The sequence below is a fragment of the Leptonychotes weddellii genome, chromosome 6 (assembly GCF_054177405.1).
Source record: "Leptonychotes weddellii isolate Sample4059 chromosome 6, ASM5417740v2, whole genome shotgun sequence".
NCBI classification, from domain to species: Eukaryota; Metazoa; Chordata; class Mammalia; order Carnivora; family Phocidae; genus Leptonychotes; species Leptonychotes weddellii.
Window position 1 is genome coordinate 77,489,549 of NC_138374.1, and position 26,493 is coordinate 77,516,041.

Below are 26,493 nucleotides of genomic sequence, written 5' to 3' on the forward strand. Positions count from 1 at the left end.
CCATGGGATCACAGGGACCATGTCAGAGCAGGACAAATCCTGACGGCGCCACCGGACAGGATGCAGCGAGAACATGGCACCCCTTCGTGAAACTCCTGCCGCAGCCGGGGTGGAACCACGAGGACGCCGCTAACAAACCGCCAAGGGCGTTCTACAAAGTAACTGGGCCGGAACCTTCCAGAGCATAAGTCAGGAGACGGGAACTGTCTGACCTCGAGGGAACTCAAGCAGAAGAGGAACAGACAGCTCACTCCTGGCCCTTCTGTCACGAAGGACAACTTGGGGCAGCTGGAGAGAGGGGCCTGGCAGGGGCTGGGGGCCCACGCGACGGCCATGCCTCGCGGGCTGGTTTCCTGAGTGTGATGGCTGGCTATCGGGGGACCCTGGGGCGCGGGAGACATACATCACGGTATTTGGGGGTGACAGGGTCTCGGGCTGGCAACGCATGCTCAGATGGCTTAGGGGAAAAGTTTTTACTGTGATCGCAACTCTTCCGAAGTACAGTCGAGACAGTTTCAAAATAAACATTTTATTTAAAAAAAGTTATCGGTTATTTTAATTGAGCAGTTAAACATCTTTCTTGTTCTTAAAAAGTGGGGAGGGTGTTCCCGCACCCAGTTGGCCAGATGGGAAGAGTCTTTGGCTCTGACCGGCCACGTCACTCTGGGAATAACATGCGCACATGGGACCCCATCCGCAGCAGGTGGCAAGCGGGCAGCTCAGAGCGTGCGGGCTTCTCGGCCGGCTGGACGCACTGTCCTGCTCCGAGGCCAGCTGCTGCCGGGGTCACCGGCTGAGGGACCGCTGCAGAGCTTCATACATCACCTGGTCCTGAGAACAGGGGACAAGACAGACAGAGAGCCGATAAGTGTGATGGGGGCTGAACTGCGTCCCCCAAACGCGCACGCTGACGTCCCACCCCCAGGACTGCGCAGTGACCGGAGGTCAGGTCTTCAGGGAGGCAGTGAAGTTATAACGAAGCCCCCAGGACATAGGACCACATGTCTGCAGGAAGACGGATGAAGAACAGACGGGCCCGGGGGGCCAGGTGAGGACACGGGTAGAGGACGCACGGCCTCAGGAGAAACCAGCCTGGCCCACCCCGCGATGAGGGACGGCCAGCCTCCCGTCCTTCCACATGGAGCTCCGCCTGCTCTGGCGAGTGCCCGGCCTGGCGTGCGGCATGTGAGCCCAACTCCCAGCTGCCCTACATCAATCCCCGTCTTTCTGTCACCGGCGTGGGGACCAGCATGACGGACTGTTTACAGAAGTTAGAATTAGGGTCAGTTCATGTACCCTATCACAATGTTTTAATTATTGAGGCTTTTAGAAAACAGATTGTGTTTTTAGCCGCCCCCACCCCCAACTTGGTGTTTCTGCAGTTTTCCTGCTGCTACAGGTTGCTTGGTTTCCCACAGGAACTTTCGGTTCCCCTGTTTGGTCCCCAACACAAAATAAGCAAAAATCAAAAGAACAGAGTAGAGCCATTTAAATGATTCCTAACAGCAACCAACGGCCTTAGCACTGAGGTGTCTGCTGACCAGCCTGGGGGCGCCAGAGAAAAGCCACAGTCCCCGACGTCTGGCGGCTGCGGAGACATTCGCAGAAATGCAGCTTCGTTCCCAGAAGCGGCCACAGTGGGCCCCTCTACATGTGTGAGGTCTGCCCAGTGTTCAGAGGGGCCTTTACGACCACTAGCTTTTACTCTGAGGACAATCCTGAGTCAGACAGAAGCAGAGCGGATGTTCTCTCTGCGACAAGTCAGAACCCTGACCAGAGGGCAGGGCGGATTTTCCGTTCACGGGGGAAACCCATTTCCTGGACTGCACTTAATGTTCACCTCCGGTTTGAAAGATGGATTTGAAAATTAAAAAAAAAAAACTATGTACTTGTTTCAGTGATTTTTCAAGTACCTGTCAAACAGTTTCAAAGGTGAACATAAAGTAGGAATTAGTGAAATGCTGAATTAACTCTGAAATAGGATAAAAGGGTCCCTCTGTACATCAGTATCACTGCTGAATAATCTACTGTAAAGACATTTTAGGCATGCTTAGTTTATAACCAGGTTAGAGCAATTCCTTTTTTAGAGTAAAATAACTTTTTAAATTATAAAACAAGATTTATTGCAAAAAAATTAGAAAATACAGATCAGCGGGAAAAAAATCATTTCCAGAGATAACTATTATTACTATTTTGGTCTTCTGGAACTTTCAAATTACTATTTTTTCAATATTAATTTTTTTTAATTTTTAAAATTTTTTATTTATTTTTAAGTAATCTCTACACCCAACGTGGGGCTTGAACTCACAGCCCTGAGATCAAGAGTTGCACGCTCCACCGACTGAGCCAGCCACGCGCCCCTCGATATTTAATGTTTCTGAACAGGTAAGACCTTCATATGGTGCAAAGTTCAAAGAGGATAAAGCCCGCACACCCCCCCCGCCCCACCCGGCAGCCGGTCTCTCCCCACAAGCAGCCATCACTAGTTTCGTAAGTAATTGCTTCATGAGGGCCAGTTAGGGAGCCAAACGAGGAACGTGGAGCTTCACCTTGATGGGATGCCTTATTTTTAAAAGATCAAACTAATAATCAGCTTGGTCATCTGCTTTACTGAATATTTATTCAAAATTCATACTATGCCTATTTCCAAAAGAGAAGTTGTAGCTTCTTATTCACTAAGTTTTTCAGAAATCAAGTATTTAAAGATTACGATCACCAAAAATATGAAGAAGAATATGCTGGTACTAAGTCTCACGAGGACATCTGTGCAGCCTTCCACAATGTGTGGCATGACAGGTGCAGATACGTTTTTAATTAAGATCAGTCACACGGCCTTTGCCGTGTAGTTGGTCCCATTCAAGCAAAAGCTACATGTAAGCCTCTTCCTAACACCGACAGATCGAGTGACCAGGTTAACGCGTGTTCTATGTGTGGGAGCCCTGTCTCCGGCGGCTCTTCTATCTGGGAGTCCAGCACAGTGCCTGGCCACGCGTACAGCAGGTACTTGATGCACGTGAAGAGTTGGATGGTAGGTAACCCATTAAAACACAGCTGGGGGCAGGGGGCTCTGACTGGAGGGGCCGTTCTCCTATGAGTGTCCGTGGGGTGGAAACAATCCGGGAAATGAACCGTCTACTCCTGAGTGTGGAGAAGAGAATGGAAGGGGTGTGGGCAGCGGGTGTGATGAGCACAGAAGCAGGAGGGTTGCTCTGGGTGGTTTAACAGAGGAAGTTGAGAAGGAAATCCGACTGTCTGAGTGAGGTTTCCTTCCTGACGGTGGGAGACAGCCACAGGAAGCAGAGTGAAAAGCCTGAGACGTGAGACAGTAAGTATCTGGGAGAAGAATCTCAAGGTCTCAACGTGGACAGCAGCGAAGCTGGCCTCAAGTCTCCGGCGCGCAGGGAACACCGCACGGGCAATTATCCCGCGCGGCCTGTGAAGCCAGGTGCGGCCGGGAGGCCGGGAAGGGTGGCGCGGCCGGGACACACGTCTCCGGATTCTGAGAAGCTGCTGGCGGATGGCCCAGGCTTTTGTGTCAGGCATCTGTCCTCACAGATCGCCAGCCTGTCAGGTCCTCCTGGGACCACACAGGACGCGGCCACTCACTAGCAATTAGGATGGGCAGGGGCCTCCAGGTGGAGCCTAAGGGCCTGGCCCTGCCCGAGGGGGAGCCGGTGAGGACAGACAGATGGAGAGGAGTGTCCGCTCCCCGTCGACACCCTCACCCTCAACCAGTTACCCAGGGCTTACTGGGCCAGGTGACACTTCTCTGCATTTGGCCTCTAAACTAAGAGCGTGCTGAGTATTTGAGAACTAGGAAGGCCAGCTCTGCAGATTTCGGGACAGGACGTCTGTCTTCTTAGACGTCTCCTCAACATGAATCCCGTGCTCACTCACTTCAGAGCAATCGCCATTTCTGTAAGTACGTCTGAGAGGCTAAAATGTGCTAAGTGTTCCTTGCATGCCAAACAAAATCTAGTGGTTCTCTTTCAGCATGAAGACTCCAAACCCCAACCCCGCCACTACCACGTCAGTTAACTTGAGTCACCAGCACCTTATTTACAGATTTTCATTCTAGGCCTTGAAGTGTGACCTTTATAAAACTCCACGGCCCCTCACGTGGGCCCTGGCCAGGACATCTAGTTTCCTAATTGGCCACACTGGTTCTGGCATGGGATCCTAACCTGGGCTGGGCCGACCCCAGGCTCCCGTGAGACTCTCTCCCACCAGAGCTGGCGGGGACCTCTCTAGCTGGGAAGTGTCTGGGCCTGCAGGCACCCACCTTCCCCCAGGAAACAAAGGAATGAGGTTCTGCAGCCTAGAGCCAACTGTGCTCTTAAGATCCTTGTTACATGGACCAACAAACTCTGTTGTTGTTTAAACTCAAGTTACATCATTTTATTTTTCTATTTGAGAGAGAGAGATCTTGTGAGCCCATGGGCACAAGCAGGGGGAGTGGGAGAGGGAGAAGCAGACTCCCCACCGAGCAGGGAGCCCAATGCAGGACTCGATCCCAGGACCCTGAGATCATGACCTGAGCTGAAGGCAGACGCTTAACCGACTGAGCCACCCAGGCGCCCCCAGGAACTCTGTTTTTCCCTGCTCACCTGAGTTGGAGTTGGGTTCTGTCATTTACAACTAAAAGAGCCCTCATTTTAAAAGCAGAATGAGGTGGCTTATCAATGAGCTGCTCAGATTCACATCCAGAAAAGCACCATACCTTTCGACCCTGCCTGTGAAGAGGTTCTTTACCACAGCTCTCAACTGGGAAGCACCAGGAAAAGAGAAGGAAGCAGGATCCGAGACCCCCAATAAACATAATACACACTGGTGTCAAATTCACCTGCAAAAGTGTGCAAAGGAGATAAAGCAAAGACTTACTCCTTAATTGTCGTAGCTGCTTGGATGAAAACATGGCCAAATTCAGAAATCAGGTCAAGTGATTTTTGGAACTTTGCACAACACATTTGTGGCCTCTGTAATAAAGTCATTCAAGCAGCAAACGTGGGAACTTTTCAAAATTACAGCAAAGTTTCTAGAAAATTGATCTTGGAGGTAAAGAAAGTAAGAGAGTGATAAATGAACTATCCAAAGTCAATAGATAAAAACCAACGGGGGACCTGGGTGGCTCAGTCGTTAAGTGTCTGCCTTCGGCTCAGGTCATGATCCCAGGGTCCTGGGATCGAGTCCCACATCGGGCTCCCTGCTCCGCGGGAAGCCTGCTTCTCCCTCTCCCACTCCCCCTGCTTGTGTTCCTGCTCTCACTATGTCTCTCTCTGTCAAATAAATAAATAAAATCTTAAAGAAAAAAAAAAAAAAACCAACGGGACTTCTATATATCAGCAACAATTAGAAAACAAGATGTAAAAAAATCCACAAATAACATAAAAAAGTATAAATTACTTGGGAATAAATCTGATGAAAGGTGGTAACATATTTATAATGAAAACTCACTAAGTCAGGTGGATCTAAGAAGTTAAATGAATTAAAAAGTGAATAAATTTATATAAGAGAAATTAAATGAATATAAATAAGTGGACAGAAGCACTAAGTTCATGAAGTGAAAAACTCTCTATTCTTAAGCTCTGCTCTCACAACTGATCTAGATTCAGTCCCATTCCAAATCCTAGCAGGCTTCTCGTGTAGGAATCGATTAGCTGATTATAAACTTTATACGGAAATGAAAAGGAGCTAAAATATTTTTAAAAATTGACGGGGGGATAAAGAGGACAAATTTGGAGAACTTATACTACCTGATCCAAGACTTAAAATCTATAGTCATCAAGACAGTGGCAAAAAAGATACCGTGGCCTGAAGACACACATAGAGCACAGGAACAGATCCACACATGGATGAACAACGGGTTTTCAAACAGAGGGCATGGTGACTCCGTAGGAAAGTCTTCGCGACAGAGTTGGAGCAAGGAGGAGCCACATGGAAACACGGAACAAGACCCCCACCTCCCCTCTCATCAAACTAAAACATTAATCCGAGACGGATCATAAGCTTCCATGGCAGGACACACAAGCCATACATGCAGGAGCCGAGTCGGCCTCTTTCTGGATTCAAGGCTCCTACTCTCCAGAAGGTGCGTTAGACGACAGAAAGGTGAGCAGATTTGGACAGAATATCCTCTGCGCGTGCACATCTAAATAAGCTAAGAATCTGTGCAAGTTTATAGTAAGGAGAGAAATGTCTCGTGTTTAGGAGCGAAGCATGAGGACAGGACAGCAGAACTCCAAATGGCCCACGAGCATGTGAAACTGTGCTGGCCGTCCGACTGTTTGGAGATGCTCATGGAGAGCACACGGGGCACCAGTTCCCGTGCCGCCGGACACCGCCATGAAAGGACCCTGACACTGGGGGACTCGGCCGCTTCCCACGGAAGGGTCTGGAGCCGCGGCCGCGCGCCCCGGCTGTGTGCCCAGGAGAAGGGCAAGACTGTGCTTGCTCACTGACCCGCGGTTTACTCAGGAAACCACACACACCCCGGCAGCGCCGAGTGTCCCCCAAGAGAGGAAAGGAGAAGGAACCATGTGCTATATTCTCATCCTGGAAAGCTGCTCAGCTAGAAACGGACCCCACACAACAGGGACGGACCCCAGAAGCCCTCCACCGAGCTGAGCAGCTAGACTAGGGAGTGCACACCGCAGGCTTCCATGGGGATGCAGCCCACACACGGGTCAGACCTGCAGTCACGGGCAGTGCTGTCAGCGGCGGCCACCGAGGGGCCACAAGGAACTCTGGGAGGGATGGAATGTTCTAGACACTGATGGCAGTGCCGGCTACGCTTGTTGGAGATCACAGAACTGTGAGTGTGCACTACCGTGTGCATACACTTCTACTAAACAGTGAGGCTAGAGGAGGGGCCGCATTCCCACGTCCCCGTGTCCCCTTGAGGAGGCGCTTCGTCCCCGCGTCCTAAGTCCTGACAAGCCCGGGACTCCAGCTGCAGGAGAGGAACAATTCAACTAAAACAATGTTTTATATGGAAATGAAAAGGAGCTAAAATATTTTTAAAAATTGACAGGGGGATAAAGAGGACAAATTTGGAGAACTTATACTACCTGATCCCAAGACTTAAGATCTATAGTCATCAAGACAGTGGCAAAAAAGATACCGTGGCCTGAAGACACACAGAGAGCACAGGAACGGATCCATGCATGGATGAAAAACGGGTTTTCAAACAGAGGGCGTGGCTGATCAGAATGAAGAGCACCAGTGACATTAACTATCAAACTGTTCCTGGGTTTTATTCAAAGATGCTCAGCAGAACAGACCGGTTTCCTCTGGGATACAAAAATGCCTGAGAGGCGAAGGCAGACCACTCTTTCCAGCTATGGTGGAGAACTGAGTGTGGGTACAGCAGACTCTTCTCTGAGAGCCGAATCAAAACCACCACCAGCCCAAACTAATTAACTGGTTCCTGTGGTCACCGGTGGTAAGGTGGGAGGGCGCCCAGCTGGCTCAGTGGGTACAACGTGCGACTCTTGATCTAGGGGTTGTGAGTTCGAGCCCCACGCTGGGAGTAGAGATTAATTAAAAATAAAATCTTAAAAAAAAAAAAAGGTGGTACGGTGGTCACCTCAACCTAGAAGGTTCAGAGCAAACCTTGAGACACCGAACAGGGCAGCCTGCCTCATGTAACTCCTTGGACTTTGACTCAGGGGTTTTCAATCAGTAAATATTGTGAGAAATACGAGGTCTGGGGTAATAAATGGCTAATAATTTAATGGAAGTTTTAGCCCAGCAGGAAGCAGGTTCTCGTGGCTAAGGCGCATTATACTTCCAGGAACCCCAAACAAAAGACTGCCAAGTCAATGAGCTTTATCACAGCGGTGCCCAAGCCAACTGTTTCTGTGGGCTGGATGCATCCCTGCAGCTCCGTATTGCAGCAGTCGTCCTCGTTACCACAAACGGATTACCTCCGCACCGTAAGAAGCAAACACACGAGATCCGGCGTTGTATATAAAGAAAAGCGAGCCGTGTGTTTAGCCCTTCTCTGACCTTACAGTGAAACATCTGTACCTGCCTGAAATGCAGGGGCGAGTCCCATAGGGAAGGCTGGCTCCAGGCAGATAAGACTTATTGGGAAGGGTGGAGCAGGTCAAGGGACACGCGGACCAAATGGGCTAAAAATCCCCAGACGGTGGAAAGACCCACATGGGTCATCCTCTCTCTGGCTTCAGTCTTTCAAGAAACACACAAAACTACCACCTCTCAAGAACACTCCCACAAAGACAAGTATTTTCCTGGTTTCCAAGAGTTCACAATCTACTGGTCTCCATTCCAGTCTCTTCTCTACACATTAAAAGCATTTCTTACCTTTTTTGATATAGAAGATTTCACTTTCTTGAAAGCTTCTTCAAAGTGCTTCTGACTGACCTTGAGGTCACCTGTGGAACAAATCACAAACACATCTGGATGGAGGGCGCTAACCGTGACTAACGGCCTAGTTTCTCCTGAGACACTTCGAAGCAGTCAAGGGAACACGGAGGAGATAGCGATCACACTGGGTCTCTTCTGAATGACAGTCAAGCCCGGTACACTCATCAGATGTTTTTTCATTTTCATTTAATTTACACACTCATCAGACATTTTTTCATTTTCATTTAATTTACACACACCTGACCATATTTAATTTTAAACAAATGCTTAACTTTTATATCAGCATCCATTTTAGTGTAAATTTTTTCCCTCCAGCAATTGAAACAGTTTACTTTGGGACAAATCATATAAAAAAGTACTTTGTTCTTCTTTAATTAGAGAGAGACTATTACCGTTTAAAAAAAAAAGTCCCTGTTTTCATTACCCGCCCCCCCCTTTATTGAGATATCACTGACAAATAACATATGTAAGTTTAAGGTGTATGACTATTGTGATGATCTCAGACGTGTTGTAAAGTGATCACTACAAACGTTAGTTGGCACATCCATCCCTCACATGATTACTTGTGTGTGTGTGTGGAGGGGGTAATAACTTCTAAGATCTACTCTCTTACCATCTTTCCAGTATATCAATCCATATTGTTAATTATAGTCATCATGCAACACATCTGATCCCCAGAATGTGTTTATCTTATAGCAGGAAGTCTTACCCTCTGACCAACGTCTCCCCATTTCCCAACCCTCTGCTTATCAGGTTTTTGCAGGACACCCCAAAGAGACTATCACTCCTAAACAGACACCCTTTGAAAGCCCCTCTTTGCACTGTTTACGCCTTAACTTAATGGCAATGTTTAGTGAAGAAGAGCCAGAACTGTTCCTTTTTAAGATAATCCAAATAATTTAACTGGGAGTGGAAAGTAATATTCCATAGTTATTTAAGAGTGCATAGGCAGTAACAGATGTTACGGAGTTATATCATAATATATATTAGATACAGAGATAATATCACAACACTGGATCAGAAGGGGCTCTCCTTTATAAAAGGTTGTGCCATTATGTAAGTAAATCAAATAACTACATTTTGAACAAGACTTGGTTTAAAATGTTACTATGACAGCTTATGCAATGACAATTAAAACTGAACTATCTACACAGATATTAGGATACCATATTTACCTAAAAATAAAATAAAATATAGTTGAACACGTTGAGTGGAAGGTGAAGAGCATACGTATTTCGGTGAGGAAGATATCAACGCTAAGTCCCTAGAGTACAGGTAACTAGAAATGTAAACTGCAGCAGAGCACAGATGTCAGAATTTGCTCCATGATTATAAACTAACATCCAAACAGCCAATCCGTGTAGAGAGGCCCACAGATTTTCAGTGACAAATCCCAAAACACTGTGAGACTCTGCTCCCGGACAGCACACTTACACGATGTTTCTTACAAGATATGCTAAGTTTGTGAATTATATCACCTACTTCCAAGAGGATTTTTTTATTTTAAAAAAACTTTTTAAATTTTTATTTATTTTTATTATTTTATTTTAATTAACTTTAATGCAGAGTAAGAAAACTCTCCATGGGTAAACCCTTTTTTTCCATATAATCTGAATGCCATGGCAATTTCTTTTTTTTTTTTTTAAGATTTTATTTTTTATTTGACAGAGAGAGAGAGACAGCGAGAGCAGGAACACAAGCAGGGGGAGTGGGAGAGGGAGAGGCAGGCTTTCCGCTGAGCAGGGAGCCCAATGCAGGGCTCGATCCCAGCACCCTGGGATCATGACCTGAGCCGAAGGCAGACGCTTAACGACTGAGCCACCCAGGCGCCCCGGCAATTTCTTTTTTATTATTATTTTTTTTTCCTGATTCTATATCCAGTGCTCTTTTATTTTTCTCTCCAAATTTTTAAATTCTAATTAGTTAATATATAGTATACTGTTGGTTTCAGGAGTAGAATTTAGTGATTCATCACTTACATCCTGAAATAGCTTATAATAAAGGCAGTTCAGATACTGAATCTAACAAACACACAGGGACTTCATCAGGAAGGCACGTGTGTGGACAAATGTCAGCAGCAGAGACGCCGCCAGAACTGTAAACAAGTTTGCTCTGAGACTTGGGAGCCAAAGACAGTGGGAATGAAAACAGATGTGTTTTGGAAATGTGCTGTGTGGACTCTGGGGGGAGGCTGAGGTTGAAAGGCTACCAGACGGCTGCCACAGAAACCACGCGAGGCGAAGCCTATGGGAACGGTCTCGTCAGAGCCACGTCAGCAGTGAGGTTCCAGAGGTATGATGACGGGGAACGGAGACACTGCAGAAAGCACCCTACCTGTCTCACCTCCGTCCTTCGGTCTTGTCATTTCCTCTCTCAGGGCGCAGATGGACGCCTCCCGAACCAAAGCAGAGAGATCTGCACCCCTGCAGGAGAAGACCTGCTCTCAGTTATTCTACAACAGTGCGAAGAACAGAGTCTGACCGTGGTTTCCAGTCACAACCCACATAGCTAGGGTCAGCAGGAAAGAGCTTTTTGCTTTTACTTAAAATATTTCTAGCTTATATTTATTTTATTTATTTGTTTTTTAAGATTTTATTTATTTGACAGACACAGCGAGAGAGAGAACGCAAGCAGGGGAGTGGGAGAGGGAGAAGCAGACTCCTCACGGAGCAGGGAGCCCAATGCGGGGCTCGATCCCAGAACCCTGGGATCATGACCTGAGCCGAAGGCAGATGCCCAACGACTGAGCCACCCAGGTGCCCCAAAATATTTCTAGCTTTTAGAAGAAGGGTAATTATGATGGAAACAATTCAAGGAATCATAAACATTCCTGTGCTAACAGCTATGGATACTAAAGTTAACATAAAAAGTCTACCTGAATTGCCCAGGCGATACAAACTTCCACATTTATCATAAAATCTCCATCCACGAGGCCCATGCCACCAATGTGCTGCCTACCGCCGAGAGTAAGCTTACAGAACAGTCACTAATGGCACCTAATTCAAAAGGGGGAAACACAAAGACGAGCAAATCTTTAATGCCCTGACTCAAGCCCGAGCTGGGTGGACCTGTCATAAATGAATTAAAGCAGCTAATAAGCCTCCATCTAATTACTTTGTGCAATACTATGCTGACTCAGCACGGTGCCGGAGTTCAGTGAACAACAGTGTTCACTGGCCTTTCACTACCTTACATCCTCAACAGAATTCTTGGAGCTCTTTGGGAGAGAGTTTGGATCTGGGGATAAAAACCTCATTTCTAGACATTAAAACTTATTTAATGTATAACATTGACCATCCACATAATATGTAACATTAAATCGCCACAGAACTTAAATTATTAGCTGAATGCAATGTTTCTGTGGCGAGGTGTCAAGTTTATAAAGTTGTGCAATAATCACATACATGCTGCATATTCATCCCTTTCCTTAATATTTAAACATCTCCCACGGGTGCAGAGACCTTGAACTAACATAAACAAGCAGCTGACGACGGTGGAATTCCGTGTCTCTCAAACCCTGGTGACCGCAGCATTAAAACCCTAATTGTACGCCATTCAACATTAACCCTGACCCCTTTGTAAACCTGCGCCCTACGCCGGAGAATCAGAACATGTGGCCCTGGGGTACATTCTGCCATTAAACTGCCTCTGTGGGTTTTGGCTCTCAAAGCTGTAAACTACTCACTTAATTAAGCCTTCCCCGCCCCCCCCAATAGTAAGTTCATTTAGTGGTACGAGTTTGATCCCAATTGGGGGTGGGGAGGGGAAGCACTCTCCTTAGAGGGAGGGAGGGGCTCCGAGCGCGTCCTGTCAGAGAGACAATCCCTGCCTTCACGTCTGAGCCAAGACAGCTGGACAGAGAAGAGGCTCAGGGCCCCAGATGCCCATATACGAAGAAAAGAGATAAAATGACACATCCTGACCACACTCCCTGAGAATGATCCATGTGGTTTCCAGTGCAATCATCTTGATAAGAAATGAGCTTCTTCAACCAGACCTGGAAGTAACGAGGTGCCAACACTCCTCTCTGCAGGTCTGTTGTTGGGATGTAGGTTTACGCTGCGGAGTAACCGCATCCCAAAGGCCTCGAACAGGAAAAAATTGTCTCAGGGACATCTGTCTGGGGGGGGCTCAGTCGGTTGAGTGTCTGACTCTTGGTGTCAACTCAGGTCATGATCTCAGGGTCGTGGGATCCAGCCCCGCGTCAGGCTTGGCGCTAAGTGTGGAGTCTGCTTGAGATTCTCTCTCCCTCTGCCCCTCCCCACCACCCGCACGCTATCTTTCTCTTTCTTGCTGAAATAAATGAATATATTTAAAAAAAGAAAACATTGTCTTACTTGCTTGGCTTTGGCAAACACATTATTTGGCTTATCATGAGGAATATCATGAGCACCAAGTATATTGAGGATAACCAACCAATAAGGCTTTCAAAGCCAGAGGGGCAGACGTCTCCCCGTAAGGGAAATGTGAGTTTCCTTTCTTCTCTATATACCCACACTGGGACAGTTAACAACTTTACTTAACGTAAAGAAAATAACAAAAACCACGAGCACATGAACATGGTGTGGTTCTGAAGGCAGAAATGCCGGATTTCCGGCTGTCACTATGGGCTGTGCAGGTTAGCAGGTGTGCTGTGAAAAATGCATTCTGAGCCTCGGAAAACGAAGCACTCACAGATGACCCTCTTCAGGGCTAAGGCACCAACATTGAAATGTCTGCTCATGTCTTCTGGAAGAAGGGATGGACAACTGGCGAAGGCAGCCACAATGGTCAGGGAAGCTGGGTGCCAAGAGTCAATGTGGGAGCAGATGCGCCCAGCGCCAAAGCTCCTCGGAGCCTCGAAACAGGTAGTCCCTTCTCTCAGAAGGAAGAGCCAGGACAGAGCTGGATACCGAGCTTAACCCTCCCCACGGGACCACTGTCCCGTTCTGCCCATGAGAGGTCACAAACTTGAGACCGAGGTAGGTACTCACGAATAGCAATCACAGCGCAGGTCAGCGGCAAGGGCTTCCAAATTTACGTCTGCACCCAGGGGGGGTCTCGTGCCATTCTAAGAGAGAAAAATCAGTTTTCACTGAGACTTTAAAGATCGGTACTTTTCCACCTAACAGGTTCTTCATGAAAAGTAATGACCGCTTGACTAAATGAGTATTATTGACTCCTAGACCAGTGTAGTGAGATTTCTTTAAATTTCAATTTTGAGAAACAAGGTTAAGAAGCAGACTCCAAAATTCAGAAAGCTACAGGCAAATGATTGATCTTGTGGAGTCTGGAGGGTCTGTATGCAGCTGCAGCAAGAACAGAAACCACCACCTCAACCTTTCTAAAGGGGAACAAACACTTTTCCTCTGGCCGATTAAACACGGCAAGTACGTCGGCAGTGCTTAGTTTCGATGCGAGGCTGGCAGGCAAGGCGGGAAGAACCGTGAACTTGTCCAGGAGAGAATGCCACACACCCTCTGGGCTCAGTGTGTCCTCAGCCCTTGTCTACAACTCGATCCAGATCTTGGTGCCACTTCCCCGTTGGCTCATATACCAACAGATGCCAGAAGGACAGACATGAGGACACGCTCAGAATTTCAGCGACACACAGGCATACACTAACACTACAGATGTAATGACATTTTAGTGACTTAAAATCATGACATAGATAGATGGCAGGTCTGTGAGTTTCTGCTTTATTATTCTGATTCATAACGTACATATACATTGCATACAGTCCTTCCTTTGTAACAAATATCACTTTAGGAAACAGGTGAAGAAACACAGAAAGTAGGCGAGTCAACGGGCTATTAAACCTCAAGGTCAGGTATTACACATCAGCAGGGCGGGCGCCAAGCATGCAGAGGGCTGGACCAGACGACCGGGCGCCACATGCAGACATGCAGCGTCCTATCTCTTCCTCCCGGCTGTGCATATTTAACAACTTCATGAACTCTGCATCTGCTATGACTTGATAAAACGCATTTGTTCATCCAACACGTATTCAAGAAACAGTTACGGTCCCACTCAACTCAAGAGTCACCTGGGAAGTCATCATGGGTAAACTCTGTGGGACCTCAGGCAAACAAGCTTGGTGCTTTTCTCTTTTATCCCTCCCGAGTGTGGAAAACTAGTGGCCAGACTGCATGGTCCCTGATAATGTATAAGGTTTCAATTTAGTCAGTTAACCCTGGGGCACGGGTGGGCTGGGGGGAAGGGCTGGAAGGAAGGAGCACAGCTTTGAGGCTCTGGCGATGATCTCTCTTCTCTTATTGTGGTAACATTTGCTTAACAAAATTTATCAGTTTAACCATTTCTAAGTGTGCAGTTTAGTAGCATTGTGTACATTCACAGTGTTGTGCAACCATCCGTCTCTAGAGCTCGTTTCATCTTCCCCAAATGAAACGCTGGACGCACAGTCACTGGCCCTCCCGCCGCCTCGGCACAGCCCTGGTAACCACCACTCCATGAATATAACCGGAAATGTTCTCTTCCTTCATCTGGAGGTTCTGCTTATAGAAACTCATGCAGTTGTATTTAATGATGTCTCCACTTCTCTGTATGTGTACGGTACTTCACAACAAAGGACTAAAAAGAAGTAACATTGGACCAGGAATTAGGAATTCTGAGTTCTAAAGTTCAAATCTGCAACTGAAAAAAATACAGGAGGAAGGAAAGTTTCCAAATTCATTCTGTGAGGCCAGCATGATCCTGATCCAATAAAGACACCACAAAAAAAGAGAACTACGGGCCAAAATCCCTGATGAACATGGATGCAAAAGTTCTCAACAAAATATGAGCAAACTGAATCCAACAGTACATTAAAAAAAACATTCACCACAATCAAGTGGGATTTATTCCTAGGATATGAGGGTGGTTCAGTATTTGCAGATCAATCAATGTGATGCGTCACATCAACAAGAGAAAGGCTGAAAACCATATGATCCTTTCAATAGAGGCAGAAAAAGCATTTGACAAAGTCCAACATCCGTTCATGGTAAAAACCCTCAACAAAGTAAGTTTAGAGGGAACATACCTCAATATAATAAACGCCACCTATGAAAAACCCACAGCTAATATCATCCTAAATGGGGAAAAACAGAGAGCTTTTTCTCTGTGGTCAGGAACAAGACAGGGATGTCCACTCTCACTACTTTTATTCGACACAGTACTGGAAGTCCAGCCACAGCAATCAGACAACAGAAAGAAAAAAGGAATCCGAATTGGCAAACAGCAGCAAACATCTCTATTTGCAGATCACATGATATTTTATGTAGAAACCCCCAAAAGATTCCACCAAAAAACTGCTGGAACTGATAAATTCAGTAATATCACAGGATACAAAATCGAGGTACAGAAATCTGTTGCATTTCTATACTAATAATGAAGCAGCAGAAAGAAAAATTAAGAAAACAATCCCATTTGGGCGCCTGGGTGGCTCAGTTGGTTAAGCGACTGCCTTCGGCTCAGGTCATGGTCCCGGCGTCCTGGGATCGAGTCCCACATCGGGCTCCCGGCTCGGCGGGGAGCCTGCTTCTCCCTCTGACCCTCTCCCCTCTCATGCTGTTTCTCTCTCTCTCTAATAAATAAATAAATAAAATCTTTAAAAAAAGAAAACAATCCCATTTATAATTGCACCAAAAACAATAAAACACCTAGGCATAAACCTACTCAAAGAGCTGAAAGACCTGTGCTCTGAAAACTATAAGACACTGATATAAGAAACTGAAGATGACACAAAAAAATGGAGACATTCCATGCTCATGGATTGGGAGAACAAATACTGTTAAAATGTATACTACCCAAAGCAATCTACAGATTTAATGCAATCCTTATCAAAATGCCAATAGCACTTTTCACAGAGCTAGACAAACAATCCTAAAATTTGTTTGGAACCACAAAGACCCCGAAGAGTGAAAGCAATCTTGGAAAAGCAGAGCTGGAGGCATCACGATTCCAGACTTCATGTTATATCACAGACCTTTAGTCATCAAGACAGCATGGTGCTCGCATAGAAAGACACATAGATCAATGGAACAGAACAGAAAACCCAGAAATGAACCCACAACTCTATGGTCAACTAATCTTCGACAAAGCAGAAAAGAATATCCAATGGTTGGGAAAACTGGACCACTTTCTTACACCATACACAAAAATAGACTCAAAATGGATGAAAGACCTAAATGTGAGACCTGAAACCATAAAACTCCTAGAAGAGAACACAGGCAGTGATGTCTCTGACATCAGCCATAGTAACTTCTTTCTAGATATGTCTCCTGAGGCAAGGGAAACAAAAGCAAAAATAAACTACTGGAACTTCATCAAAATAAAAAGCTTCTGTGGAAAAAGGAAACAACCAACAAAACTAAAAGGCAAACTACTAAATGGGAAAAGATATTTGCAAATGACATATCTGATAAAGGGTTAGTATCCAAAATATACAAAGAACTGATACAATTCAACACCCAAAAAACAAATAGCAAATTAAAAAAGGGGCAGAAGACATGAAAAGACACTTCTCCAAAGAAGACATCCAGATGGCCAACAGACACATGAAAAGATGCTCAACATCGCTCATCATCAGGGAAATACAAATCAAAACCACGATGAGCTACCACCTCACACCTGTCAGAACGGCTAAAATAAGTAACACAAGAAACAACAGGTGTTGGCGTGGATGTGGAGAAAGGGGAACTGTTGGTGGGAATGCAAACTGGTGCAACCACTCCGGAAAACAGTATGGAGGTTCCTCAAAAAATTAAAAATATAAAATACTAATTCAAAGGGTTACACACACCCCGATGTTTACAGCAGCATTATCTACAATAGCCAAGATATGGGAGCAGCCTAAGTGTCTACAGACTGAAGAATGGGTAAAGAAGGTGTGGTATATACACAGTGGAATATTAGCCATAAAAAGAATGAAATCTTGCCATTTGCAACGACACGGATGGAGCTGGAGGGTATAATGCTGAGCAAAGTCAGTCAGTCAGAGAAAGACAATTATCATATGATTTCACTCACATGTGGAATTTTAAATTATAACTAAATTATTAATTTAATTTAAATGGGGAGGGGAAGCAGTGCAGGGGGGCGTGGAACAGCACACTGGGGCTTCCCAGGCTCCCCGGAGGCAGGAAGGCCTGGTGCACACGGGCCAGTCCAGTCCCTGCAGCAACAGTAGAAGCAAGTAGGGGGGTAGGGGGTTGGCGGGTAGGGCAGAAGCTGCATCTTCAGGCACAAGCCCTTGTTAGATTCTTCAGCGTTTGTGCAGAACCGCCAGCGTTACTTCAGTCACCATGTACGGACGTGCCCTGCACACACTCCACGCGCTGCCCATTTGAATCGAAGCCTCGATCTAAGGAATAAACTCATGGAGGACTGCGAAAGGATAACTCTCCAGGACTTCTCAACATCTGAATTCAACGCTTGGGTCAAGCTGGACTCTCATAATGGCCTGCGTACCGGCAGAGCGCACTTCTCTGACCTTCCACAAAGTTGTTTTCAACGAACTGGCTTTGAGCAAGATCTTCAGCTTACATAAAGAGAAGCGTCAAGCTCAGTCCAGAAATGCTTCTGTGTTTATGACGGGAACACTGTTGAAAACACTCCGCCAAATTTAGCGTTCCTTTTATGAGGGCCGAGAGGAGAAATCTTCTCACGTCTGCACGCCGCGGGGAGCTGTCAGCTTTCTAGATACAGGACACCCTTGAAGTGAAATCTTTTGGTATAGCTCACTATACAAAGGAATGCAGTAAATGAATAATTATCTAAAACTAATATTTCAGAAAAATAATTCTTAGAATTTAGATTTCAGAAATTTTCTAATTCTTAGGAAATACACTTTTTTTCAAAAATAAGTAACCCCTTATATACTGTCATGTGAAAGAAAGTAATATGCTGCCTTTTTTGAGAGTGTAGGGTGAGGTCTCTGACAAAGAAATAAAATCTTAAAAAAAAAAAAAAGTGCCCTTAAAAACAAGGGTTCCAAACCAAAGAGAATGGGACTCCTATTTTAATTGTCATGCAGAAGACTTCAAAATGCTTCAAAATTCCAAAATAGCTACTTTGAAAGATCTGTGGCAAATGTTAATGGAAAACTGAAAACGAGAGGCAGCTAATACAGAAGGCTGTACGATGTCACTGCTCCACTCGGGGCTCCTCCTTCCAGTACTCCTCAGCCTCAGCCCCTTTCCACCCTGAGGACACGCTCAGCTAGGCTCCTTTTCAAACAATGCCACCCAAGGAATTGGCCACGGCCAACCCCCCCCTCCCCCGGGGCAGCTTTCATTCCTTGGCCAAAAGCCAAATTCAAGGTCACCGCTAAAAAATTTCCTAAACCCAGGGAGGATCCTGGAAGGCTTTTGCACTTGAGTTCTCTCCTATGATTAATGGGTTGATAAGAAGGCAGGAAACAGGATGAGAGGCCACCAATCTGACTCTGAAGGACTCCGGAACAAGAGCCAAGATCTGGCGAAGTAGTACCTGCGCATACCCCTACTCCCCTGAGACGGAGCTCCCACCCAGCCATGCCAGAGTTGGCGAGGCTCCCAGGGATGGCTCGATGGGCTGCGACCTCACTCCAGAAACAGCCAGGAAACCGGAATTAAAATTAATGGAAAACCTTGTCAAAGTCTGGAGGATAGCAGAGCCACACCTCTGCCTTAACCTGCACGGAGCCTGCAGACGGGATCCTGGGAAACACAAAAGCCGCCAAAGGGTGAGCAGTCCCACGAGAGTCAGTCATCCCAGACCTGTCTGTAGCATCAGCAGAAAAAGAAAGAGACAAAACTTTGGTGCCCTCTTTGGTGACGTCTCTTAAGTCCAAGGGGTGGATCAATATTGCCAGAAATATTTGTCCCAGTTAAAACTGACAAAAGATTTAAAAGGATTGCTTTAGTACTTGGCCAAACAGGAAGCTGATACTCAGAACCTAATAGGAACGTTTTTTCGGCCCTCTCTCCTCTAAGCTAAAACTATGTCACCAGATGGAAAGAAAAGCCTTCTGCAGGCTTTGTGGAAGGATCCCTAAAACTCTTAAAAATACAAAAACTAACCCAAATCTTCGGAGCTTTTCCCTCCTCAAGTTCACATGATCTAGGATAATCTCTGGAGACAAAAAGCTACTTTCAGTTTGTTGGTTTAATTAAAATAGACATGTCTCTGGAGTTATTAACACTGAATATAATGCAACTTCTGTTCCACTCGGGCTTACTAATCAAGTTAGTTCCTGTTACTTGTTACAGAATCGGTTGCCCCAAAAACTAACCTGGAATGACTTTGTGTCCAACATCAGTGAAATTTTCATGAGTAATCAAAGCATAACTATTAAAAACTAACGATTTAAATAGATGTAAATGGGAAGAATCTCCAGGTGAAATTTTCAGCAAATACTTTCCAAAGATCTTTTGGTTCCTCGAACCCTTAAAGTTTTGTTAAGTTAAATGATGACTTAAATGAAATTCACTGTCTAGGTCATCCTCAAATAAAATACTGAAACATTTTTTTTTTTTAAAGATTTTTTTTTTTATTTTTATTTATTTGAGACAGAGAGAATGAGAGACAGAGAGCATGAGAGGGAGGAGGGTCAGAGGGAGAAGCAGACTCCCCGCCGAGCAGGGAGCCCGATGCGGGACTCGATCCCGGGACTCCAGGATCATGACCTGAGCCGAAGGCAGTCGCCCAACCAACTGAGCCACCCAGACGCCCAAAATACTGAAACATTTTTTAACACCAGGTTCATCTACAATTAGCTTCCTTTGCAGAGGAACAAAAGATATTTGGGTCTGTTAAAAAACATGTTTTGTGTCACCCAAAAGTTACTGTGAGAAAACATACATTTCTAGAAATTGTGAACAGTATTTGTAAATTTGGCAAGGCAACAAACAGTCCACAATTGCTTACTTCTTAACTTTCATCATAAATTAAGGTTAACAGTTGAAAAAGAATTTTATGTGTGGTCAAGGTGAGTAAGATGGAATACATTTAAGGGTTAAAAAAGCTTTAGTACCAATGTTGTAGTTAGGTAGAACTAAACCTTAATTTTCTTTCATCTGCTGAAAGGATGAGTTTCTGTGGATTATTGGTCTGCTCTTAAATAAGAAAATTATAGGGGCGCCTGGGTGGCTCAGTCAGTTGAGCGTCTGACTCTTGATTTTGTCTCAGGTCATGATCTCAGAGCTATGAGACCGAGTCCCACGTCAGGCTCCATGCTGAGCGTGGAGTCCATTGGGATTCTGTCTCTCCCCCACTCTGCCCCTCCTCCCTCAAAAAAAAAAAAAAAAGGAAATTATATAAGCATTTAATTTTCTGTATTTGCCCAAGAGGTCTTTAAGTGTCACCACGGTTAAGAAGGTAACCAGATGTTTCACAGCGGCCTGTGATCCTATTTGACCAAGTGTTTTAAACCTTCGATATTTTTGGCAAACTTGCCAATTTCAAATCTTAAAAGAAGTCTTAACTTAGAGTTAATTTTGAAATTGACCAAAGGGTCCCTACGACATCGCCAAGGATTTTTTTCTCTCCTTATAAAGAGAGAGATGTTGAAGGAGGCTTACTGGCTATGTCATCATGGGTGAGGGGGAAAGCCCTACGGGGTAAGCCAGCCTTGTTTACTGTGTACTGTGTGGGTACGTAACTCTCACAGACACTACATAAGATTCCTGGAGTCTGGTATAGCCAGTATAATGTTACCATCGTTTTCCCAGTTGTCATTTGAAAATTCTGTCACAGAAACAACCAAATCTCCTGTCAATCCCATCATAATGGACTCTAATTGATCTTTACAATGGACATTTTTTGAAGTTGTCTGTCATTTACAGAATTATTCTTTTAGTCGGATGCTTTTGCAATGTTCCTGCCAAAGTGGGTCATCTTCAAGGAGGTTCACACAAAGCCCTTGGGCAAATACAGGTTTGTGGTAACTTCAAGATCATAAAAATGAACTGCACAAGAATTTCTGGAACTAATGGCAAAACCTGGGTTCAAACAGAACAAGAATTAATAACACGGGACTGAATGAACTGAGGATTACAGGTGTTTTTTTTTTTTTTGCTTTTTAAAGATTTTATTTATTTTTCAACAGAGAGAGAGACAGCGAGAGAGGGAACACAAGCAGGGGGAGTGGGAGAGGGAGAGGGAGAAGCAGGCTTCCCGCCGAGCAGGGCTCGATGCCAGGACCCTGGGATCATGACCTGAGCCGAAGGCAGACGCTTAAAGACTGAGCCACCCAGGTGCCCATGATTACAGTTTTTATGACTCTTGCTGGAAGAGCTGCTGGTTCTTTAATATTTTATTTTTCCAGATTTGAGGAACCAGAGATGACTTATAGCAGTTTGGTAAAGCCTTTGTAAACAAAGATGAAACCATTTACTTTTCTCCCAACCTGATCCCCCTAAAATTCAAAAAATTTGAAAGACTTAGGTCTTTCAAATTGAGAAAGACTCATTTGTACTTTGTCCATGTTCCATTCTAATCCCGTTAACTGCCGCTGAGGCTTTGTTATACACCTGTGACTAGACTGGGTCCTGAATTCCAATTTCCTCAAACATCTGCCCAGGACTCTCCACAGTAACATTTCTGGTTTCCCCACCCTTATGGATTAGAATCACTAGGAACAAAAACTAACTTCCAGCCCCCGTTGACGGGCCCATGCCAGGCGGCCCTCCCGAGGCAGACGGCAGCCAGAGTTCAGGGGTTCAACTCTGCATACGCCGCACACAGCTGAACAAGGTCACCTGACATCTGGTCTGCCGCAGCTGGAGACCTCAAGTCAAAGTGATGGGAAGAGAAGCAGGCAACATTGAGGTGGACTGCTTCCTCCTAAGTCGTCAGATGAAACCTTCACACTTCAACTAACCACAAAACCCTTTCTTCTTTTTCCTCCAGTCTGGCATTGGCCTAAAAAGGTAACAACATCATCTGTATCTTCCAGGCCATTACTAAGGCAGGAGCGGGTAATCCAACTTCCAATTGACTGTTGGATTTGCCATGATGCTTCTGCCTCAGTTCAGTGTCTCTTGAACAAACTCAGCCCCTCTCTGTTCTGCCTCTCTGAGCCTGGGGTCCACTTTCCTGTCTCTGGTTAGCAACCCCAAACCCACGGAACCTTGCGTCCAGGCTCTACACAAAGAAAGACAAACAAGGCAGACGAAACCAGAATAAAATCTTCCATGCGGTTTACAGACCCTTAAATTTTACTGGACTCCATGGCTGTACCAGAAGGCCCTCATGATTCAAAATTAGCTCCCTCTGGCAGGTCCCAGCTTCCCTGAAATTGGTAGGAATAAATGTAAATGCAGCTAAGATCAGGATCCTCTCCTTAACTCTTGAAAATACTACCGAATCTGCTCATAAAGCAGAGCTATCCAACAAAAACCCTCAGACTCTGGCCAAAGTTGTTCTGATAGCAGCATCGCCCTTGATTATATTTTAGCTAAAAAAGGAGGCGTCCATACTGTGGCCAACACCACCTGCTGTGCTTGGATTAACATTTCTGGGGAAGCTGAAACTCAGCTACATAAAGTCACCGAACAAGCCACTTGGCTTACGAAGGTAATTCCTTCAACAGGGTCTTTCTTTGACTTGATTTTGGTTGGTCTGGGTCTTGGGGACCATGGCTCCGAAGTGCACTCCAGACACTGGGAACTATCCTGCTCATAATAACCAGAGTTGGCGCCCTAGTATGCTGTATTCCCTCAAATCTTCAGAGGCACGTTCCTGGCCGCTGACCACCAAGCCCACAAGCTCCTTAGGAACCAGAGTCAGAAATGGAACTAAGAGAATGACGCACTTAGAAGTTGTGAGCCTCAAGGCATGACCTGTGCTTACCCCAGAGCATCAGCAAACACTGAGAACTGCAGAGACCGAGCGGGGAGTAGCCCCAGTGCCGTAAATTTTTATCACATCCTCAGGTAGGCTGAAGGTCGGATCAAAAGTGGGAGAACTGTTAAGAGACAAGCCCATGGACGGAATCAGCTGTGCCGAGTCCCAGTCAGCAAACCGACCTAACACACAACCCAACTGCAGGTTCAGCCTCTCCCAGAAGGTGACCTTCAGCTCCTGGGTCTGGAACTCCTGGTCTGCACCAGTAGGGGGACCCCTGACCGTAGGAGAAGGACCCCTGACCGTAGGAAGGGGACGTTCAAACTCAGGTTCCCACCAGTGAGGGGACCCCTGACTATGGGAAGGGGATCGTTCAGGCCTGGGTCCCCACCAGCAGGGGTACCGCCTAATGCGGGGAGGGACCTTCAGCCCGGTAGTCTGGAACCAGCGGGTCCGAGCTAGTGAGACAATCCCACCCACCCTGCGATAGACCCTTCAGACCCCATAGGAAGGTGACTTGGTGTGAAACGATGTAGTCCTTCCTAATACACTTCCTTGTCCCACCTCCTTTCTGCCTTAAAAAACCTTTCTTTTCCTACAGTTCTTCAGAGCTCCTTTCTACATGCTGGATGGAATGATTCATGAATTGATGATTATGCCAATTTGATTTTTAAATTACTCAGTTCAGTTGTGTTGTTTATTATTTTTTTAAATAATGTTAGCTGTGTTTTTTTTTCCCCAAGATTTTATTTATTTATTTATTTGAGAGAGAGAATGAGAGAGCATGAGAGGGAGGAGGGTCAGAGGGTCAGAGGGAGAAGCAGGCTCCCCGCTGAGCAGGGAGCCCGATGTGGGACGTGATCCCGGGACTCCAGGATCATGACATGAGCTGAAGGCAGTCGCCTAACCATCAGTTGTGTTGTTTAACAAGAACAATGTGAAAGTAACAATGGCAAAGAACTGTACACTTTACAATGGTTAAAATGTAGGCAGTAATGTCTCCCGACACTGGCTGTAGAAACATTTTTCTACTTCTGTCTCAGGCAAGGGAAAGCCAAAGGGAATTATATTACTACATGAAGATAAAACTGTCTGTGTAGTAAAGGAAACCATCAACAAAACGATAAGATAACCTACTGAATGGGAGGTATCTGCAAATGACATATCTGATATGTCAAAATACATAAATATATAAAGAAGTCACACAACTCAATACCAAAAAACCCCTAATAATCCTATTAAAATGGGCAGAAGACATGAACAGACATTTCTCCAAAGAAGACATACAGATGGTCAATAGACACATGAAAAGATGCTCAACATCACTCATCATATCAGGGAAATGCAAATCAAAACCACGATGAGATACCACCTAACACCTGTCAGAACGGCTAAAATCAACAACACAAGAAACAACAGGTGTTGGCGAGGCTGCGGAGAAGGGGGAATCTTCGTGCTCTGTTGGTGGGAATGCAAGCTGGTGCAGCCATTCTGGACATCAGTAGGAAAGTTCTCAGAAAATTACAAATAAAACTACCCTATGAGCCAGGAGTTGCAATAGTGGGTATTTACCTAAAGAATACAAAAACACCGGACGCCTGGGTGGCTCAGTCGTTAAGCGCCTGCCTTCGGCTCAGGTCCTGATCCCAGTGTCCTGGGATTAAGCCCCGCATCAGGCTCCCTGCTCAGTGGGAAGCCTGTTTCTCCCTCTCCCACTCCCCCTGCTTGTGTTCCCTCTCTCGCTGTGTCTCTCTCTGTCAAATAAATAAAATCTTAAAAAAAAAAAATACAAAAACACTAATTCAAAGAGATACATGCACCCCGATGTTTACAGCAGCCCAGTTGTCCATCAAGTGATGAATGGGTAAAGAAGATGTGGTATATATACACAATGAAATACTAGTCAGATCTTGCCATTTGCAACAACATGGATGGAGCCAGAGAGTACGATGATAAGTGAAATCAGTCAGAGAAAGACAAATACCATATGATTTCACTCATATGTGGAATTTAAGAAAGAAAGCAAATAAGCAAAGGGGAAAAAGAGAGAAAGAGAGAGAGAAACAAACTCCTACCTCTAGAGAACACACTGATGGTCACCAGAGGGGGTGGGGGTGGATGGGTGACATAACAGATGGGGACTGAAGAGTGCACCTGTCATGACGAGCACCAGGGGTCATATGGAAGTGCTGAATCACTATAGTGTACACCAGAATCTAATATTACACTATGTTAATTATACTCCAATTAAAAAGATGGATAAAATGGTAAATTTAAACATATTTTATCATGATTAAGAAAAAGCAAGTTAGGACCCATTTACACTATTATTCCTGTAATTCTGATTAAGCATTAGATGTTATAGAACAGGGGTTCAAAAAATATTTCATGTTGTACTATTACTTTTATTTATTTTTATTTTTTCAAGATTATTTATTATTTATTTATTAAAGAGAGTGCGTGCACATGAGTGGTGGGGGCAGAGGGAGAAGGTCCCCGCTGAGCAGGGAGCCCAATGCAGAGCTCGATCCCAGGACCCTGAGATCATGACCTGAGCCGAAGGCGGATGCTTAACCGACTAAGTCACCCAGGCATCCCTCTTTTTTATTTTTTAAAAGATTTATTTATTTACTTGGGGGGGGGTGCCACTGGGGGCAGGCAGAGGGAAAGGAAGAGGGAGAGAATCCCAAGCAGACTCCCTGCTGATCAGAGCGCCTGATGCGGGGCTCGATTTCAGGACAAGAATGGGATGTTCAGCTGACTGAGCCACCCAGGCGCCCCTATAACTTTTATTTCAATGATTACATCTATATTTAATCACAGAAACCTATCCTTTGTCATACAACAGACTCTGGAATCAGAAGGATATCTCTTTACATAGTTGATCATAAAAAAATAAAGAAAATTAACATAATCTTACCATGATAACATGGTAATTGTCGGTTTGGAATTTTTTGTCAGTCTCTGAACATATCCATGGAAACGTACCCCTCTGTACCCTGCTCCTGCTGGTCACTAAATGGAAACAATAGCAGAGCAGTTCAATATGCCCGGAACACTGTTACGAGGTTCCTAAACATTACCTGTTATTGTATCTGATATTCTTAGCTCATGAAAAAAAAATTTTTTTTTTTAAAGATTATTTATTTATTTATTTGAGAGAGAGAGAGAAAGAGCACATGAGAGTGGGGAGGGTCAGAGGGAGAAGCAGACTCCCCGCCGAGCAGGGAGCCTGATGCGGGACTCGATCCCGGGACTCCAGGATCATGACCTGAGCCGAAGGCAGTCGCTTAACCAACT

General features: G+C 45.4%; 1 protein-coding gene across 13 annotated transcripts in view; it reads right to left on the reverse strand.

The window, feature by feature from the left end:
• Nucleotides 1-513: 513 nt before the first annotated feature.
• NVL (nuclear VCP like) overlaps nt 514-26,493 on the reverse strand; it is a 95,042-nt gene continuing 69,062 nt past the window's right edge. For 4 of the 13 annotated variants that reach the window (XM_081823007.1, XM_081823008.1, XM_081823006.1 and 1 more), the window contains 4 exons: nt 13,362-13,438; nt 10,723-10,811; nt 8,326-8,396; nt 4,583-4,843 (listed from right to left, as the gene is read on the reverse strand). In XM_081823007.1, the coding sequence (XP_081679133.1) occupies nt 4,604-4,843; nt 8,326-8,396; nt 10,723-10,811; nt 13,362-13,438 (477 nt within the window). In that variant the 3' untranslated portion in view covers nt 4,583-4,603. Of the gene's footprint in view, nt 832-4,572; nt 4,844-8,325; nt 8,397-10,722; nt 10,826-13,361; nt 13,439-15,975; nt 18,108-23,199; nt 23,315-26,493 lie in introns of those variants that run through there. The other 9 variants (XR_014146027.1, XR_014146026.1, XM_081823013.1 and 6 more) reach the window with 9 other exon arrangements.